This window comes from Plecotus auritus (genome assembly GCF_963455305.1).
Source record: "Plecotus auritus genome assembly, chromosome: 4".
In the NCBI taxonomy this organism is placed as follows: domain Eukaryota; kingdom Metazoa; phylum Chordata; class Mammalia; order Chiroptera; family Vespertilionidae; genus Plecotus; species Plecotus auritus.
Genome location: NC_137775.1, coordinates 3,788,442 through 3,806,895, shown reverse-complemented (window position 1 = coordinate 3,806,895; position 18,454 = coordinate 3,788,442). Strand labels below are relative to the sequence as shown.

General features: G+C 53.8%; 1 protein-coding gene across 2 annotated transcripts in view; it reads right to left on the bottom strand.

Annotated features, from left to right (window-relative positions):
* The window catches only part of PLG (plasminogen), a 44,495-nt gene extending 26,269 nt beyond the window's left edge, over nt 1–18,226 (bottom strand). The window contains exons 1-6 of one of the 2 annotated variants that reach the window (XM_080663616.1): nt 18,027–18,226; nt 13,606–13,741; nt 9,573–9,679; nt 6,048–6,162; nt 3,527–3,666; nt 445–565 (exon numbers count right to left, since the gene is read on the bottom strand). In XM_080663616.1, the coding sequence (XP_080519742.1) occupies nt 445–565; nt 3,527–3,666; nt 6,048–6,162; nt 9,573–9,679; nt 13,606–13,741; nt 18,027–18,075 (668 nt within the window). In that variant the 5' untranslated portion in view covers nt 18,076–18,226. The remainder of the gene's footprint in view (nt 1–444; nt 566–3,526; nt 3,667–6,047; nt 6,163–9,572; nt 9,680–13,605; nt 13,742–18,026) is intronic. The other variant, XM_080663617.1, reaches the window with a different exon arrangement.
* Between the last annotated feature and the right edge of the window lie 228 nt (nt 18,227–18,454).

Genomic DNA, 18,454 nt, shown 5'->3' with positions numbered 1-18,454 from the left:
TAGGCCAGGAACTCACTTCCTGTGGCACATTCCTGACCCCTTGGGGAGTCTAGTGAAAGCTGGGCATCCTTTCCCCAGAATGCACTGAGATGCTCATAACCCATCCACAGGTCGTGCTGAGGGAGCCCAGAGTTTCACTGGAATGAAGGAGAGGAAGAGTGGGGAGAAGAGGGAAGCGCTGGGGAACACCCCAGCGAGCGGATCTGGGTTTCTCAGCTCTCCGTGCACACGCACCGGCCAGGACCGGTTCCGGCAGAGACTCGGCAGAGGGTCCTGGACCCTGCCGTTTGACAGCCGGCCGCCTCTGCTCCCTGCACCCACCGCAGAGCGGGAGCTGCGCATGGCAGAGGCAAACAGAGACACAGAAACGTCAGGTTCGTTCTCTTCGCGAGGAACATGAACACAGCGGGGCCAGGAACACTGACTTTCTCTCCCGGGACTTACTTGGCGGGGATGTAGCCGTGCGCATGCGGGGTCTGCGAGTCCCAGGCCTGGCACTCGAGTCCTGACATGGTCCTGGAGATGGTGCCCTCGTAGTTCTCTCCACTGCAGTGCATGCACTCCTCTGGGGGGCGGGCAAGCAGGAAGGAGAAGTGAGAACCAGGTCCCGCTAGAACGTCTAGAATACCGCTCGCCCCTTGTTCGTACGTGCTGGCCTGTGGTCACCAACCCCTATTCATACATGCTGTTCAATGGTCACCAACCCCTGTTCATACATGCTGTTCAATGGTCACCAACCCCTGTTCATACGTGCTGTCCTATGGTCACCAACCCCTGTTCATACGTGCTGTCCTATGGTCACCAACCCCTGTTCATATATGCTGTCCTATGGTCACCAACCCCTGTTCATACGTGCTGTCCCACAGTCACTAACCCCTTATTCATATGTGCTATCCAATGGTCACCAACCCCTGTTCATACGTGCTGTTCAATGGTCACCAACCCCTGTTCATATATGCTGTCCTATGGTCACCAACCCCTGTTCATACATGCTGTTCAATGGTCACCAACCCGTTCATACGTGCTGTCCTATGGTCACCAACCCCTGTTCATACATGCTGTCCTATGGTCACCAACCCCTGTTCATACATGCTGTTCAATGGTCACCAACCCCTGTTCATACGTGCTGTCCCACAGTCACTAACCCCTTGTTCATATGTGCTATCCAATGGTCACCAACCCCTGTTCATACATGCTGTCCTATGGTCACCAACCCCTGTTCATACATGCTGTCCTATGGTCACCAACCCCTGTTCATACATGCTGTCCTATGGTCACCAACCTCTGTTCATACATGCTGTTCAATGGTCACCAACCCCTGTTCATACGTGCCGTCCCACAGTCACTAGCCCCCTGTTCATACATGCTGTCCCACAGTCACTAGCCCCTTGTTCACACATGCTGTCCCACAGTCACTAGCCCCTTGTTCATACATGCTGTCTAATGGTCACCAACCCCTGTTCATACATGCTGTCCTATGGTCACCAACGCCTTGTTCATACATGCTATCCAATGGTCACCAACCCCTATTCATACATGCTGTCCTATGGTCACCAACCCTTGTTCATATATGCTGTCCTATGGTCATCAACACCTGTTCATATATGCTGTCCCACAGTCACTGGCCCCTTGTTCACACGTGCTGTCCTATGGTCACCAACCCCTGTTTATACATGCTGTTCAATGGTCACTAACCCCTGTTCACATGTGCTATCCTATGGTCACTAACCCCTTGTTCATATGTGCTGTCCCACAGTCACTAACCCCTTATTCATATGTGCTGTCCCACAGTCACTAGCCCCTTGTTCATACGTGCTGTCCGATAGTCACTTGGTAATAAAATCGGCACTAAAGACTCAATTTTCTAATACAACCTAAAATGCCACTCTTTCTTTCAAATGGTACAATTAGCATATTTTGGTCAAGACCCCCTCGATTATCATAGTCACGACCAAGTTCAGACATTCCATGAAGGCTTTTCCTCGAGCTCGGATGCACTGGCCCTTGGGTGGGGAGGGGACACAGATTCTCCGAAGCCTGTCTGCTGGGACGTTTAAAGGGGGTGTCTCCATTTCAATAGGATCTTTAAAGACGGCTATGTCATTACCCGATTGTCTGGGTGACGGCACCCTCCCAGCACCCGAGCGCTGGGCCTGTCCGTGCTTGGACTCAGGGGGAGCAGTGCTCACCTGCAGCCACAGCAGCTCTCTTCCCATGAGTGAGCAGCACGCCTGGCTGCTCTCTGCTTTCTCACGTTATTTAAAAACAGGAGCTCTGATGTAGAATTCTTGAAATAACATGCCCAGCAGGGTCAATATGACTTCAAGTTTTATGGAGTAATAAGGAAAAAAGGAGTCAGACTTGATACCAAAGTGATGTGTTCGTGTCAACTAAGGGACAAATGACCTCACAACATCATGTACGAATACAGAGTCCCCAGAGTGGAGGTAGATAACGTGTTGGGCACCTGAGCTGCCACAGGTGGGAACACCACCACGTGGAGCACGAACCCCCCATCCCCTACCCGCCTCGCACCACTCAATGGAGCAGGAGATGTGAAATGAAGAACATGTTTTCGGTAGGATGTTTGTAAGTTTTAGCCTTGACTGCTGAGATGTGCTATACCAGTGGTCGGCAAACTCATTAGTCAACAGAGCCAAATATCAACAGGACAACGATTGAAATTTCTTTGGAGAGCCAAATTTTTTTAAACTTAAACTTCTTCTAACACTACTTCTTCAAAATAGACTCGCCCAAGCCGTGGTATTTTGTGGAAGAGCCACACTCAAGGGGCCAAAGAGCCGCATGTGGCTTGCGAGCTGCAGTTTGCCGACCGCTGTGCTATTCGGTGTGTTGGTTCATTAAAATAACGATTTGCTGATTTAAAAACTGGTTCTTGGCTTAGCTTTAGTACAACAACAAAGTCTCCACATTACTATTGTTTCTTTGAATTGTATTGATTTTACGGTTTTACTCAAACTATATACCCCAAATCTGTTTTTGTGTTTCTACTGTGTGCTAAGCTTTAAGCATAGGAAGTTTGTGTCTAGAGTTTACATCTAGTTTTTTAAAAAATATTTGTACACATTTAAGGAACATTTTAATAAAAATAATTCAGGTTGCCCTACCCAGTTTGGCTCAGGGGATAGAGCATCGGCCTGTGGACTGAAGGGTCCCAGGTTCAATTCCGGTCAAGGGTGCATGCCCGGGTTGCAGGCTTGATCCCCAGTGGGGGTCATGCAGGAGGCAGCCAATCAATGATTCTCTCTCACCACTGATGTTTCTATCTCTCTCTCTCCCTCTTCTTTCCTCTCTGAAATTAATAAAAATATATTTTAAAAAATAATCCAGGTCAATACTAGAGCATCTGAGCAAATGTTGACCCGTTCCATGAGGTTCATGCATGACTCAACGGTGTCAAACATGGCGCTAAGTGATCGGTCACACTGTCCCCGTGGGCAATCGCTTGACAGCACCTTGCTGTGCGGGGAGGGCAAGCAGGAGGGTGTCTAGAGCAGCTCCTGACCTTCACACTCAGGGATGTCGCAGTAGTCAAATCTGGTGGCCGGGTCAGTGGTGTAGCACCAGGGCCCCTTCTCGTCGTTGTCGGGGTTCCGGCAGTAGTTCTCCTCCAGGCCCTCCGACGGGTGGCTCGTGGGTGAGAACCTGGGCGGGACGGGAAGGAATCACTCTGATTGCGTCCTGGACGTCAGCGCCGTTACCAGCCACGCAGACTGCGGAGCCTCCGGTTCCCACCCGGAGCTCAGGGTCCTGCCACCCCAGTGCCGAAGGGTTTGTGGTGTCCGATGGCCACCGTCTCTGTTACTAGGCTGTTTTCGCACGGGTGCTAACATTCCCGTTGTTCCTACTTGTACATTCACGTCTCAGGAGGACCACACTGTCTATGCGCAGGTGGCGGGAGCAACGCCTCCAAGCCTGCGGGTTCTCAGGCATCCCGAATGCCTGCTTTTGTCACTGCCTCTCTCTGTGAAAACGATAGTCGTTAACACCATGCTCCGTGTGACACTAGACCAGGGGTGGGCAAATTTTTTGACTCGAGGGCCACAATGGGTTCTTAAACTGGACCGGAGGGCCGGAACAAAAGCATGGATGGAGTGTTTGTGTGAACTAATATAAATTCAAAGTAAAGGAGCGGAGGAGAGAACAAGAGAACCCTCCGCTCTTTCGGCTCCATGGGCCGGATAGAACAGCAGAACGAGCCGGATCCGGCCCGCGGGCCGTAGTTTGCCCACAGCTGCACTAGACTCTTTTTCTATGTTCTCTCGTGTAACCTTAATGAAACCCCTACCAGAACGGTGATATTAGCCCTGTTTTACAGATGAGACAATGAGACGCAGCCGTGTAAAACCAAACAGATCTTGCCTATGCTGGAACAGTTAATAAGTAGCATCTGAAGAATGAAGTCGGATCTGTCAGATCCCCCACACCATGTTCTCTCTGAAATAGATCCAGATTTAGGGGGAGCGCGGGGTCAGGGAGTTGAGCTAGTTTTTAGCTCAAGATGAGTTGCCGTGTGGAGATAACCAGTTAGATCAAAAGCCCCAGACTTGGAGTCTAAAAGTCAGGCTTTGCTTCGGACTCTCCTACGTACCTGTTTTTGGTAGACTGACCCTCAGCTTCCTCCTCTACCAGAGGAGAGATGGCCTAGACCCGTGGTCGGCAAACTGCGGCTCGCGAGCCACACGTGGCTCTTTGGCCTCTTGAGTGTGGCTCTTCCACAAAATACCACGGCCTGGGCAAGTCTATTTTGTAGAAGTGGCGTTACAAGAAGTTTAAGTTTAAAAAATTTGGCTCTCCAAAGAAATGTCAATCGTTGTACTGTTGACATTTGGCTCTGTTGACGAATGAGTGTGCCGACCACTGGCCTAGACCAAGCATGTCAAACACAAAGGCGAACACGGGCCAAATAAACGAGGCATGTGGCCCGCGGGCTGCAAGTGTTCCACAATGAATATTTTTGCAGCCCAGCCAGTATAACGGTGTGCAAGGAAACATTAGTTTTATCATTGCTCTTGTTCTATTTTATACTATACTTTTTGAAAGAAACCTACGTTTCTATGAAAATTGAAGCTTGTGTGGTTGTTTTTTTGTTGCGGCCCACATAAACTTAAACCTTGTTTATTTGGCCCGTGTTAGCCTTTGAGTTTGACATGCTCGGCCTAGACCAGGGGTGGGCAAACTTTTTGACTCGAGGGCCACAATGGGTTCTTAAACTGGACCAGAGGGCCGGAACAAAAGCATGGATGGAGTGTTTGTGTGAACTAATATAAATTCAAAGTAAAGGAGCGGAGGGGAGAGCAAGAGAACCCTCTGCTCTTTCGGCTCCGCAGGCCGGATAGAACAGCTGAACAGGCCGGATCCGGCCCGCGGGCCGTAGTTTGCCCACGGCTGGCCTAGACTATCTCCAAGGCCCCTGGCAGCCTGTGATTTAGCCATTTGGTTTCATTGCTTTACCCCATAAGCCTTACTGTCCCAAGAATATGCGGCCTGCCCATCTCACGGGAGGCAGTCAAGACAATTTGTTGGGAAGGGGGTGGGGTCACGGACACCAGCTCCGACTTGATGAGCTCTGTCACCGCGGACATAGTGCCGCCTGGTGTCCCCTGGGAACCGGACCGTAAGAATGACACTAAAAGAAACGGGTGACTTGCGGGAGAATCCACTGCTCGTTTATATTTCATTTCCTCTTTCACCCCACGATGTTGAGGTGAGAGTTCTAACCTGATACGTTAGCTTTCTGCTAATTGTGACCTAAACGTGGCCATCTCTGGCCTCTCAGACTCAGCCTAGAATCTGTGGTTTGGTGATTCTTTTCTTACCAGGCATCAGCTAGGGCTTCCGGAAAAACACGTATGTGGAGTGAATGGGGCACAGCATGCCCTGCATGAGGCTATAAATAACGGAACCATCTGCATCGGCACCAGCAAGGTCCTCTGTGCCAGTGCGGGCACCTATCCTGGGGGTTTGGAGGGAATGCGGTCATGCTAAGCACAGCAGGTGAGCACAGCGGGGAGAGAGCGCCTTACTTGGGGGGGTGTGGGACGCTGTCACTCCATTTCTGACAGGCAACCCCGTTTTTCGTCTTGGACACCGTGCCCCGGTAGCGCCTTCCATTCCCAGTCTTGCACTCTGAAAGATAGACTGGGAAGACCACACCGCGGTCAGTCCCCTCGCAGGGAAGGCCACGCCGAGCCCTGCGTCGCGCAGAGCGCGAGGACACAGTGGCCCTGCCACCCGAGGCCACCTTTCGCAGCTCTGGACGAGCTGCAGCTAACGAAGCTGTTTGGTGCTTCCACAGGTTTATTCAAAGCCACAGCCCCTCTGTGCACCGGGCGCCGTGCTGGGTGCTGGGGGCACACGGAGTGGGGAACCGTGGAGTCAGGGCGCCGTGACAGAAAGTGGTCGAGGACGCAGCCCCTTGGTGACGCGTGACAGACAATAAACAGCTTGTGCGCGCGTGAAGGGGACGGGAAGAGGGCTTACAGGCAGGGTGGGCAGTGCGCTTTCCAGGGGCCAAGAGAGATCCAAGCGCCCTGACTTTTCTGAGGCTCCCAGTCGTTTAAATATGAAAAGTGCCGAACGGGGTTAGAAAGTGGGGTCTACTTTAAAGGGTTACAACCAGCCACCGCCTCCCCGACTCACAGGGCAGGGCTCCATCCTGTTGTTAAGCACACCGCCAGGCGCCCACCCGTGTCCCACGTGGCTCAGGGTGGGCACCCGTGGCTGGCAGGCCTCTTCCCAGTGTGTGGGCCCACTTCTGGTCCCACCAGTTGGATTACATGCTTACCAAGCGTCCAATGTTTTTATTGTCAAAACTTCCAATGCAGCTGTCTTTGGTTAAAGGGTACCTACACTGGCCTGGCACCATCCATAGCCATTACAATCTGCTAAACTGAGAAATGAAGGAGAAAAAAGGCTTCTCTTTCATGAAGCTGAATGCTTTTAAGGACTTGAGGGAGTTGAATAGTTTTCAAAATTGCTATCAAGTCCACTGAGTGCAACCACTCATATGGCTGACTATACACTGAGTGGCCAGATTATTATGATCTCTGAACACATAATAATCTGGCCACTTAATGTGTGTGTGTGTATACACACACACACACACACACACACACACATATATATATATTAGAGGATTAGAGGCCCGGTGCATGAATTTGTACATGGGTGGGGTCCAGCCAGCCTGGCCAGTGGGAGTGGACATGGGCGGTTGGCCGGCCTGCCTGCTTGTCGAACTCCTGGTCGAGGGGACAATTTGCATATTAGCCTTTTATTATATAGGATATGCACTGAGTGGCCAGATTATTATGCATTCAGAGATCATCATAATCTGGCCACTCAGTGTGTGGGGGGGGGAGACCATAAATATACAAAGGTGTTTTACAGTCAGACTGAGGAGAGGAGGCTCTGGACCCGGCTCTGCTTCAAAGAGAAGGAAGCTGGTTATGGTAGACAAGGCCTTAGAGAGTCATTTATGCCAGAAACACACCAGGTCACCCCTGTCGCTGGCCCATGTTCCAAGACCAAGAGCCTCCACCCAACACATGCCCACGGAACCGTGTGCCTTCGATCCGTCTGTGTCATCTTTCAGGATGCCCCGTGTAAACCAGCTTTAAAATTAATTGATTGTTGTCTGCGGAAACTGTTTCTCACACACCTACTGCATTTAACCCAGCTGTCTGTACACAGATTGCAAGCAGGTCTTCACGGAGACATCTTCCTACAGTAGACGTAGGACACTTATCAAAAGTGTACATGCGCCCAGCCAGCGTGGCTCAGCGGTTGAGCGTTGACCTATGAACCAGGAGGTCAAGGTTCGATTCCTAGTCAGGGCACATGCCCGGGTTGTGGGCTCGATCCCCATTGTGGGGCGTGGAGGAGGCAGCTGATCAATGACTCTTTCTCATCATTGATGTTTCTGTCTTTCTCTCCCTCTCCCTTCCTCACTGAAGTCAATAAAAAAAATATATATTTTTTAAAAAGTATAAGTGCGCCTGGCTGGTGTGGCTCAGTGGTTGAGTGTCAACCTATGAACCAGGAGATCACAGTTTGATTCCTGGTCAGGGCACATGCCCGGGTTGCGGGCTCAAGCCCCAATGGGGGGCGTGCAGGAAGTAGCCGATCAATGATTCTCTTTCATCACTGATGTTTCTATCTCTCTCTCCCTCTCCCTTCCTCTCTGAAATCAATAAAAAAAAAATAATAATAAATTTGTTTTTAAGTGTAAACGCAAGGCCCTTCGGAGGCCCGGAGGTCAAGGAGAGGCTTTGGAAGGAAGTGGGGCTTGAGCTGAGACCTGGGAGATGAGAAGGGACTGGCCAGAAGAGGGACGGAGAGGGTCCGGGCGGCAGGGGGGTGCCCCGCATGGTGCAGGCGCAGGGGCAAGCGTTGAGCCCGGCCAGCCGGGTGGGCTTCCAAGACGCGGGGCCCTGGAGCCCTCGGTGGCATTTGGATCTTATTCTCGGGGCACGAAGGCCTTGAAGCAGGGGTGTCACAGCCCAACCCCTCCAGTGGCCCAGCCGGTGATGATGGCGGCTTAGACCCAGGTGGTGGCAGTGCCATGGCGGCAAGCGGCCGATGGAAACGTGACCTCAGCCCTTCCCAGAAAAGCACTGGGGGCGATTCGGCCCGGTCGATATTGCACAGCCAGGAAACAAGGCCGGGAAGGACTGACTTTTGACTTTTCACCTCTCCTTGTTTGCCTGTCCCTGCCAGCGTTTGTCTAACCTTTTGCTGCTGTCAGCCCCTGGAAAACAGGCACCCACAGCGACGCGCACTCAGGCCGGCGTCGCCCCATGTCCCCTCTGGTTAACCATTTACAGGGACGTGCACACGGTAGCGTTTTGCAGGGGGAATCCTACCAGGCCCCCTTTCTTTGACCTGGTGGATAGTAGGGAATGCTTTGTATCGCATCCTTGACTCACTATTTGTAAAAACTAGTAACAGGATAAATTGTAGATCTAATCTGCCTTTAATCTTAAGAATTAAAGAGAAATGGCCCCGGCCTGGTGGCTCAGTGGTTGGAGCATCGTCCTATGTACCAGAAAGGTTGCAGGTTCGATTCCTGGCCAGGGCACATACCTAGGTTGTGAGTTCGATCCCCAGCTGGGGCGCATATGGAAGGTAACCAATTGATATCTCTCTCTCTCTCTCTCTATCTCTCTCCCCCCCCCCCCGGCCCCCACCGCCCTCATTCCTCCCTTCTACTCTTCCTAAAATGCAATGGGAAAATGTCCTTGGGTGAGGATTAACAAAAAAATAAATAAAATGGAACCATGAAACATAAAAGGTAAAGTAATATACTCAAGCTGAGGTAGTGGGCTAGTGGTCAACTCTTATCCTGACTCCTAATTCCCTTTCCCTGCTCCATGGTGCCTCCTCTCTGTGGGCCCATAAACTCAGATGTGAGGAGGGGGAGGGGCAGGAGGGGGGCAGGAGGGGGAGGGGCAGGAGGGGGGGCCGGAGGGGGGGCAGGAGGGGGGGCAGGAAGGGGGGAGGAGAAGAAGTAGATGGACAGGAGAAGGAGGGAAAGCAAACATGGTGCGTACTTCTCTTTTCATATAGAACCACGTCTCGCATCCGAAGGACCGGGGCCGACTTGCTGTTGTCCCCCATGACCACGCAGTGCTGCTCCTTGCTGTGGTACTGGAAGGACCTGCAGGAGGGAATCGGGGGCACAGCAGAAGGGCGTCGTCAGGGGAGGAGCGCCGCCTTGCATGGTAAGTAGGAGACTATCGGTAAATGTGCCACTTGGTGGCCCCAGGAGCTCAGAACTGTTATTTTCAATTCCGTGTGGCCCAGTGTCCACGAGACGCTGCCACGGTGCATCACCTGGTGTCTGCTCTTGCTTTCCTCTCCCTTCCTCTTCTTCCTCCTGGTCCCCCACCTTGTCTCTCCCTCCCCTTCTCCCTCCTGGTCCCCCACCTTGTCTCTCCCTCCCCTTCTCCCTCCTGGTCCCCCACCTTGTCTCTCCCTCCCCTTCTCCCTCCTGGCCCCCCACATTCTCTCTCCCTCCCCTTCTCCCTCCTGATCCCCCACATTGTCTCTCCCTCCCCTCCTCCCTCCTGGCCCCCCACATTGTCTCTCCCTCCCCTTCTCCCTCCTGGTCCCCCACATTCTCTCTCCCTCCCCTTCTCCCTCCTGGCCCCCACATTGTCTCTCCCTTCCCTTCTCCCTCCTGGCCCCCCACATTGTCTCTCCCTTCCCTTCTCCCTCCTGGCCCCCCACCTTGTCTCTCCCTTCCTCTTCTTCCTCCTGGCCCCCCACCTTGTCTCTCCCTCCCCTTCTCCCTCCTGGCCCCCCACATTGTCTCTCCCTCCCCTTCTCCCTCCTGGCCCCCCACATTGTCTCTCCCTTCCCTTCTCCCTCCTGGCCCCCCACCTTGTCTCTCCCTTCCCTTCTCCCTCCTGGCCCCCCACATTGTCTCTCCCTTCCCTTCTCCCTCCTGGCCCCCCACCTTGTCTCTCCCTTCCTCTTCTTCCTCCTGGCCCCCCACCTTGTCTCTCCCTTCCCTTCTCCCTCCTGGCCCCCCACATTGTCTCTCCCTCCCCTTTCTCCCTCCTGGCCTCCCACATTGTCTCTCCCTCCCCTTTCTCCCTCCGGGCCCCCCACATTGTCTGTCCTTCCCCTTCTCCCTCCTGGTCCCCCACCTCGTCTCTCCCTCCCCTTCTCCCTCCTGGTCCCCCACCTTGTCTCTCCCTCCCCTTCTCCCTCCTGGTCCCCCACATTGTCTCTCCCTCCCCTTCTCCCTCCTGGCCCCCCACCTTGTCTCTCCCTCCCCTTCTCCCTCCTGGTCCCCCACATTGTCTCTCCCTCCCCCTTCTCCCTCCTGGTCCCCCACCTTGTCTCTCCCTCCCCCTTCTCCCTCCTGGCCCCCCACATTCTCTCTCTCTCCCCTCCTCCCTCCTGGCCCCCCACCTTGTCTCTCCCTCCCCTTCTCCCTCCTGGTCCCCCACCTTGTCTCTCCCTCCCCTTCTCCCTCCTGGTCCCCCACATTGTCTCTCCCTCCCCTTCTCCCTCCTGGCCCCCCACCTTGTCTCTCCCTCCCCTTCTCCCTCCTGGTCCCCCACATTGTCTCTCCCTCCCCCTTCTCCCTCCTGGCCCCCCACCTTGTCTCTCCCTCCTCTTCTTCCTCCTGGTCCCCCACATTGTCTCTCCCTCCCCTTCTACCTCCTGGTCCCCCAACTTGTCTCTCCCTCCTCTTCTTCCTCCTGGTCCCCCACATTGTCTCTCCCTCCCCTTCTACCTCCTGGCCCCCCACCTTGTCTCTCCCTCCTCTTCTTCCTCCTGGTCCCCCACATTGTCTCTCCCTCCCCTTCTACCTCCTGGTCCCCCACCTTGTCTCTCCCTCCCCTTCTCCCTCCTGGCCCCCCACATTGTCTCTCCCTCCCCTTCTCCCTCCTGGCCCCCCACCTTGTCTCTCCCTCCTCTTCTTCCTCCTGGTCCCCCACATTGTCTCTCCCTCCCCTTCTACCTCCTGGTCCCCCACCTTGTCTCTCCCTCCCCCTTCTCCCTCCTGGCCCCCCACATTCTCTCTCTCTCCCCTCCTCCCTCCTGGCCCCCCACCTTGTCTCTCCCTCCTCTTCTTCCTCCTGGTCCCCCACATTGTCTCTCCCTCCCCTTCTACCTCCTGGTCCCCCAACTTGTCTCTCCCTCCTCTTCTTCCTCCTGGTCCCCCACATTGTCTCTCCCTCCTCTTCTTCCTCCTGGTCCCCCACATTGTCTCTCCCTCCCCTTCTACCTCCTGGTCCCCCACCTTGTCTCTCCCTCCCCCTTCTCCCTCCTGGCCCCCCACATTCTCTCTCTCTCCCCTCCTCCCTCCTGGCCCCCCACCTTGTCTCTCCCTCCCCTTCTCCCTCCTGGCCCCCCACCTTGTCTCTCCCTCCCCTTCTCCCTCCTGGTCCCCCACATTGTCTCTCCCTCCTCTTCTTCCTCCTGGCCCCCCACCTTGTCTCTCCCTCCCCTTCTTCCTCCTGGTCCCCCACATTGTCTCTCCCTCCCCTTCTACCTCCTGGTCCCCCAACTTGTCTCTCCCTCCTCTTCTTCCTCCTGGTCCCCCACATTGTCTCTCCCTCCCCTTCTCCCTCTTGGCCCCCCACCTTGTCTCTCCCTCCTCTTCTCCCTCCTGGTCCCCCACATTGTCTCTCCCTCCCCTTCTACCTCCTGGTCCCCCACCTTGTCTCTCCCTCCCCTCCTCTCTCCTGGCCCCCCACATTGTCTCTCCCTCCTCTTCTCCCTCCTGGCCCCCCACCTTGTCTCTCCCTCCCCTTCTCCCTCCTGGCCCCCCACCTTGTCTCTCCCTCCTGATCCCCCACATTGTCTCTCCCTCCTGGCCCCCCACATTGTCTCTCCCTCCCCTTCTCCCTCCTGGCCCCCCACCTTGTCTCTCCCTCCTCTTCTTCCTCCTGGCCCCCCACCTTGTCTCTCCCTCCCCTTCTCCCTCCTGATCCCCCACCTTGTCTCTCCCTCCCCTTCTCCCTCCTGATCCCCCACATTGTCTCTCCCTCCTGGCCCCCCACATTGTCTCTCCCTCCCCTTCTCCCTCCTGGCCCCCCACATTGTCTCTCCCTCCCCTTCTCCCTCCTGGTCCCCCACATTGTCTCTCCCTCCCCTTCTCCCTCCTGATCCCCCACATTGTCTCTTTCTGTGCCAACTGCTCTACTTTTCCTCACTCGTGTTCGTAATGAAGTCCCAGGATATTTGCTTTTGTGTTGGAAAGAAGCGATTCTGGTGGCCGTGAACTTACTTCCAAAATGGTCTACACGACTCCTGTGATTCCCCTTGACCTACACCTCTGCATTCTCTCCCCGCTTGACCTGGCGTTGGCGCCTCCGCAGCTACCTGTCCAGCCCCATCTCCTGCACGAGCCCTTGGCTTTAGCCACCTTGGTCCCTGCTTGGTCCCTCTCCCAGGGGCCGGGCCAGGCCACGCCCTCCGCCTAGAAGGCCTCCAGCTCCCACTTACCCTGCAAAGCCCAGCTCAGCTCACACCTCCTCCCGGAGGCCTGCCCAGCTGATCAACCCTTAGCAATGGACCTCTCCTCTGAACATAGAGCACATATTGATTACGTCACTTACCGATACCTCACACAGGCTGTGTTTTTTTAAATTTGCATGTTATCCCGTTCCTGTGACTACAGCACACCATAGCTACAAAAGGCAGGGCCGGAGGTGCACCCCCACAAAGACCTATCACGTACGTGCTGTATCGCTCAGACGCTGGGTCATGCCCTCGGTGTGTCTTTGCTCCTTGGGGTCCCGAACCCCTCCACACAAGTGCTCCTCAGTACATGTTCAGTGATGACGATGTTAAAAAGGAGAGCTTTAACAGTAGCTGCTCGTGTCATATGTTTACATAAGTAAGGTACTTTGGGGGCATTTTTCTAAAAGGGACACTAATAAATATAACAAGAAACTGTTGTATGGATTCCGATACAGGGAACAAATACAGAGTCCAAACTCCGATGCCATGAAATCCCTCTTAAATCCTGTCTCTGTCACGTCCATGAGCAAAGTTCCTGATATCAAAACAGGAGTCCCTCAAACAGCAAGGTGTCTGCAGGGGCCACGGCACCAAAAATACCTGCAAGTGAAAGTGGTTTCTTCCTCGCATTTCGCTGCACATTCGGCTGTGCTTCCTGCGTCCAGCTGCTTCTTAGTGAACGTAACCAGCGAGGCCCCCTGCGTGTTCACGTAGTTGTCCAGGGGGTCTCCGTGACCTACGCGTGGAAGGGAAAAGCAGGATCAGATTCATCAACACCAGCCTAGCCGGTTGCTCGGTGGTTAGAGCATCGGACCTTGGACTGAAGGGTCACGGGTTTGATTCTGGTCAAGGGCACATACCTCGGTTGCAGGCTCGATCCCCAGCCCCGCTCAGGGCTCATGCAGGAGGCAACCAATCAACATGTCTCTCGCACATCGATGTTTCTCTCCCGGTCTCTCCCCGTCCCCTCCACTCTCTCTATAAATCAATGGGGAAAAAATCCTCGGGTGAGGATTAACAACAACAAAAATGAATCGACACCACTGTTTGATTACTGTGACTTTGTAATCTATTTGCTCTGCCTCCCAACAGATAAAACGCGCTGTTTTATTGGAAGCAGAACAGATAGCCACGAACAACAATGTTTAATCAGGAAAACAGGTCCATTCACAGACCGCACTCTGTTCAGAGATCAGTTGGATGGGTAGATGCATATAGTAGAGCTAGTTAACAACTCCCGAGTTGCTACGTTAGTGGGCGTGAAGCCTTAACTAGGAAGGAATTTGGTCTGCTTGCTGTGGATGGCCATGACGCGACAGAACCCTAGAGACCACCCGTGGCAAATGGGTTACCAACACCGGTGGCCTGTTCACCCCGGGTCCAGGGAGAGCGTGATGCCGTGACTTGATCTCCAACCGGCTAAACCCCGGTGGTCACGCCGTCCCTTACACGGACAGGGCAGGCACCCCCTGAGTGGTTCCACTTCGAGGCGCGTTTCTGGTGAGTTGCTGACGTTGAGCACGAATGGGACCTGCATGGCCACCGAGGTCATTTTCACGCTGGGCTCGGTGCAGGGACACCCACTTTCAATGAAAAAGGAGTAAGTGCTTCCCTGATGATGACGGGTACCTGGCCTTCTGGAGGAAATTGTAGGGAAGCAGACAAATACTGGTCTTGAATTTTCCGTGAGATGAAATCTAAGGCAAAGAATCTGTCTGGAGGTCGCTCTGCCCTTTGTGACTGGGCCGAGGGTGCCTGAGCCAGGCTACAGGGGGTCCCTGCTCCCGGGCCGGAGGGGCCGCCTGGCCTCGCCTTAGCGGCTGTTCCAGCGGAGATGGCCTCCATCCTTTGGGGACGGAACACCGGTGATTTTGACCGGGCGAGAGGCCAAGGAGGTTAATAAAATATAGAGAGCAGAGTTTCCTAAAGTTTGTCTAAATGGGATTGGGCAACGTGGAACCTTGGCCACTTGGGGGGCGGGGGCGCTAAGCCAGGCGGAGGGACTGCGGAGGGACCGGGAGCTTGGTTAGAAGGAGGTTTGTGGAGGGCGGAGCAGTCGTGAAACTTTCCAAAGAGGAGCCCTTCCAGAGCCGGTGTGGTGTGATGGGAATCCACAGGAAGGTCAGCAGGAGGCCAACTCCTCAGCGAGCCACCCCCCCACCCCCGACCCTGAACGCATACACAGCACATCAAGGCACTCAATGCAGGAGTCAGAGCGCGCCCCGCCCCCCGGCCTCCATACCCTCCCCCACCCACCCTCCCCCACCCCCACGTTTCCCCAGCTCAGGTCTCCAAGCGGCAAGGAGGACCCTGGACAGGAAGGCGGCTGGTGCGATCTCAACGTGATACACAAAGGCACGGGATGAGGCTGAGAAAGTGGCGGAGACACAGGACTGTAGGCCAGTGTCCATGTCCTTGTCCGGCATTCTCTCCCACCTGGAGCTCTTTTCCAAGAGCGGTCTTTGGGAACTCTATCGCTCAGTGTGTAATTCTTTTTGAAGGTGACTCTGTAAAGCCTAGAAAGGGTTATGCTTTTGGAAGAGTTCTTCGAAAGTGATGTCCAGTCAGCCGGCATGGCTCAGGGGTTGAGTGTCGACCTATGAACCAGGAGGTCACAGTTCGATTCCCGGTCAGGGCATATGCCTGGGCTCGATCCCCAGGGTGGGGCGTGCAGGAGGCAGCCGGTCCATGATTCTCCCTCATCGTTGATGTTTCTACCTCTCTTTCTCCCTTCCTCTCTCTGAACATCAATAAAAAAAAAAAAAAAAAAAAAAATTTAAAAACAGAACGTGATGTCCAAACAAGAAACTTCCTGTTTAGCCGAAACCGGTTTGGTTCAGTGGATAGAGCGTCGGCCTGCGGACTCAAGGGTCCCGGGTTCGATTCCGGTCAAGGGCATGTACCTTGGTTGCGGGCACATCCCCAGTGGGAGGTGTGCAGGAGGCAGCTGATCGATGTTTCTCTCTCATCGATGTTTCTAGCTCTCTATCCCTCCCCCTTCCTCTCTGTAAAAAATCAATAAAAATATGTTAAAAAAAAAAAAGAAACTTCCTGTTTATATCACCCTTTAATCAAGGTGCCTTTAATTGTGTTATGTTATCATGTTTCATGGCGCAGAGCTGCTCCGAGCTGCCGAAGGAACAAATGTCCCAAAGGGGTAACCCCAAAGACATTTGTTTTCTGTTTGGTTTTAAAAAGTTTCCCCCGATATTTCATTTTAACTCGGGGGCTCGGATGGCAATGGGGTACAATGCAGTTTAAGTAAGTTTCTCTATTCTAGGGCCAATGTGGCTGTATGTGGCTATCAAGCCAGCGCCTTTTACTGATACCGCGGGTTTGTCTGTTCGTGCCTCACTGTGATGTACACGTGTACCCGTGCCTGTGTGTTTGAAAGACACGGCCCCGCGGCTGTGGAATGCCAACTCCTTACCCAGTGCACTGAAAACGAGACCCTCCTCAGAAAGGGAGTCGTGCCTTCCCTTAGAAAAGGGCCTGCGAAAGCCTTTCCTGGCAGGTGAGGACAGACGCTAATCCCGTCACAGAGAAGCCGGCTCTCACGTTGGGGGCTCCCGGCCCTGCCTGCCTCGCCCGGAGAGAAGATGAAGACTGCACGCCTGCACGGCATCCCCCCCCCCGCCTCAGTCCCCTCTCTGCTCCGTGTGCCTCGGGATTCCCCTGAATGGCTCCACCCAGTTCAGACGCCCTTGCCGGATGAACGGCAGTTTACAAATTTAATCTGCACACTGTTTCTAGGAGGAACCGCTTGCATGAGGTATCATTCCATTTGCATGGAATGTCCAAAATAGGCCGATCCGAGACGGAAAGCCGATGAGCGATTGCCAGGGGTGGGTGGGGATGGAGGAGGGGGGAGGGGGAAGGGAAATGTTAGGGTGACAGCTAAGGGTGTTTGGGGGATAATGAAAATGCTCTAACATTGTGGCGATGGGTGCACCGCTCCAGGAGAGGGAACCATCGGATTGGATGCTTTAAATGCCTGAACTGAGATGTGTGTGAATCGCATCGCAATAAAGCGGTCAAGGAACAAAGCGCTATGAGGACACGCTCAGGATATTTTACAGGAAGTTTAAACCAGGTTGAAAGAGTGCGGAGAGCACCAAGCTTCCTTCTTGGAACCAGGCTCCTTCTTGGTCTAAATCCCGCTTTCTGAGCTTCCTGGGTGTGGGAGTTTGGTCAAGGAACGTGATATTCCTAAGTATGGATTAAACCGTCTATACAACGGGGGGCATCTACTACCGGACCTACTGCACCAGCTCACGGGCACGCACATGCACACACACGCACACACGCACACACACACACACACACACACACACACTCACACACACACTCACACACACACACACACACTCACACACACACACACACGTATGTATAAAAATGGCCTGGCCTCCCTCCAGCCCCGAGTGTGTGTTGCTATCGGCACACACCATTTGGCAAATCAGAGTCCTCCAGGCATAGAAGCAAACGTCTGTGTAGGGAAATCCTTACTCAAACCAGAGCCAACGGGCAACTAGCAAATGCAACTACTGGCTGGCCAAAGAATGCAGTCAGCGGGTAGTTCATTGTTCACATTTGAAAGTGACAAGAATCTGACCTTTCATGCACATGAGCTAAACTAACCTCACCGAGGGCCAGGCAAAGAGACTAACCATTCGGGGGGCCGTTAGCTGTATGTATAGGGGCTATTTTTTTTTCCAAGTAAAATAACTATTATTTGATCTCAACCTTTCACATATAAAAATAAATCACTCATTTGTTCTCTGCCCCTTCGTCCCAGTATTTACAGGGAAATTACACTTGGTCTTGACAAACGCCTCAATCTTAGAGAATGCCTCAATCTTAGAGAACGCCTTAAGTTGTTTAGATTTTTAAACTGGGAATCTCAGAAATCAAAAGCTAAATTAAACGAGTGGCTCCGGAGACCATCCTCTCTGTTTGGGAGAAGTACCCTCCCAGGGAGAAGCAAATAGAGACTGACTGAGAAAACCTTTCCGTCTTACCTGACCTCAGGAACAAGAGAAGCAAAAGCACCAGCTCCCGGCGGCCCATGTTGGGACTGGCCAGCGGCGTGCGGACAGCCGGGCGGCCCCAGCCTGGGAGGTTATTGACTTCCAGGACCGGAAGTGCCCCCACCGACAAGGTAACCACAGGTGGTTACTCATTACCTCACAGGCCCGTGGCCCCTGCGCTCTGAGGGTTCAAACATTACCTTGACGGAGGGTCTTACAACATGTTTGGACCTGCAATAGATGCTGGGAAATGGCGCAAGCGGCCCTGCCCCTCGGCCCGGGCGCCTCTGTCCCCCACGCCCCTCCCGCCCCGTCCATCCTCTCTCGCTTGGCCTTGTTCCCTTGCCTCTTCCTCCATTCGCCTTCTTTTTTTTTTTTTTTTTTTTAATATATTTTATTGATTTTTTACAGAGAGGAAG